The 368-nt window shown below is 63.6% G+C and overlaps 1 protein-coding gene across 1 annotated transcript in view; it reads right to left on the minus strand.

The window, feature by feature from the left end:
- The window catches only part of LOC103596867 (chromosome unknown open reading frame, human C19orf45), a 4,718-nt gene extending 4,585 nt beyond the window's left edge, over nucleotides 1–133 (minus strand). Inside the window, exon 1 of the mRNA XM_008580613.1 lies at nucleotides 8–133. Coding sequence (XP_008578835.1) covers nucleotides 8–133 — 126 coding nt within the window. The remainder of the gene's footprint in view (nucleotides 1–7) is intronic.
- Between the last annotated feature and the right edge of the window lie 235 nt (nucleotides 134–368).

Here is a 368-nt window from a genome sequence, read left to right on the forward strand (position 1 = left end):
CCGGGACGTCCCGGTGCGACGTGGAGTACAGGGCGCCCTGGTGCAGCCGCGGGTCCGGCCCCACCTGGAAGTGCGAGGCCTTGAGGAAGTCCAGCCGGGACATCGGGCACGGCAGCAGGGCGCCCGAGGCCATCGTGGGACACTGCGCCACCTGCGAGGGGGCGGAGACACGGGGCTGAACAAGTGCCAGCCGAGGACAATAGTGCCTTTTACTACTTTCTGTGCGCCAGGCATTGCACTGGGGGCTGGGGACATCGTGGAAAACAGGCAGAACCCCTGTGAGTGCCCCCGGGGAAAGCAGAGATATAAAAAATCATTCATTTGGCGCCAACTGTGTGCTAGGCACTGTTCTAGGCTTGGGGGAGGCA

The sequence above is a fragment of the Galeopterus variegatus genome, unplaced genomic scaffold (genome assembly GCF_000696425.1).
Source record: "Galeopterus variegatus unplaced genomic scaffold, G_variegatus-3.0.2 Scaffold2133, whole genome shotgun sequence".
NCBI classification, from domain to species: domain Eukaryota; kingdom Metazoa; phylum Chordata; class Mammalia; order Dermoptera; family Cynocephalidae; genus Galeopterus; species Galeopterus variegatus.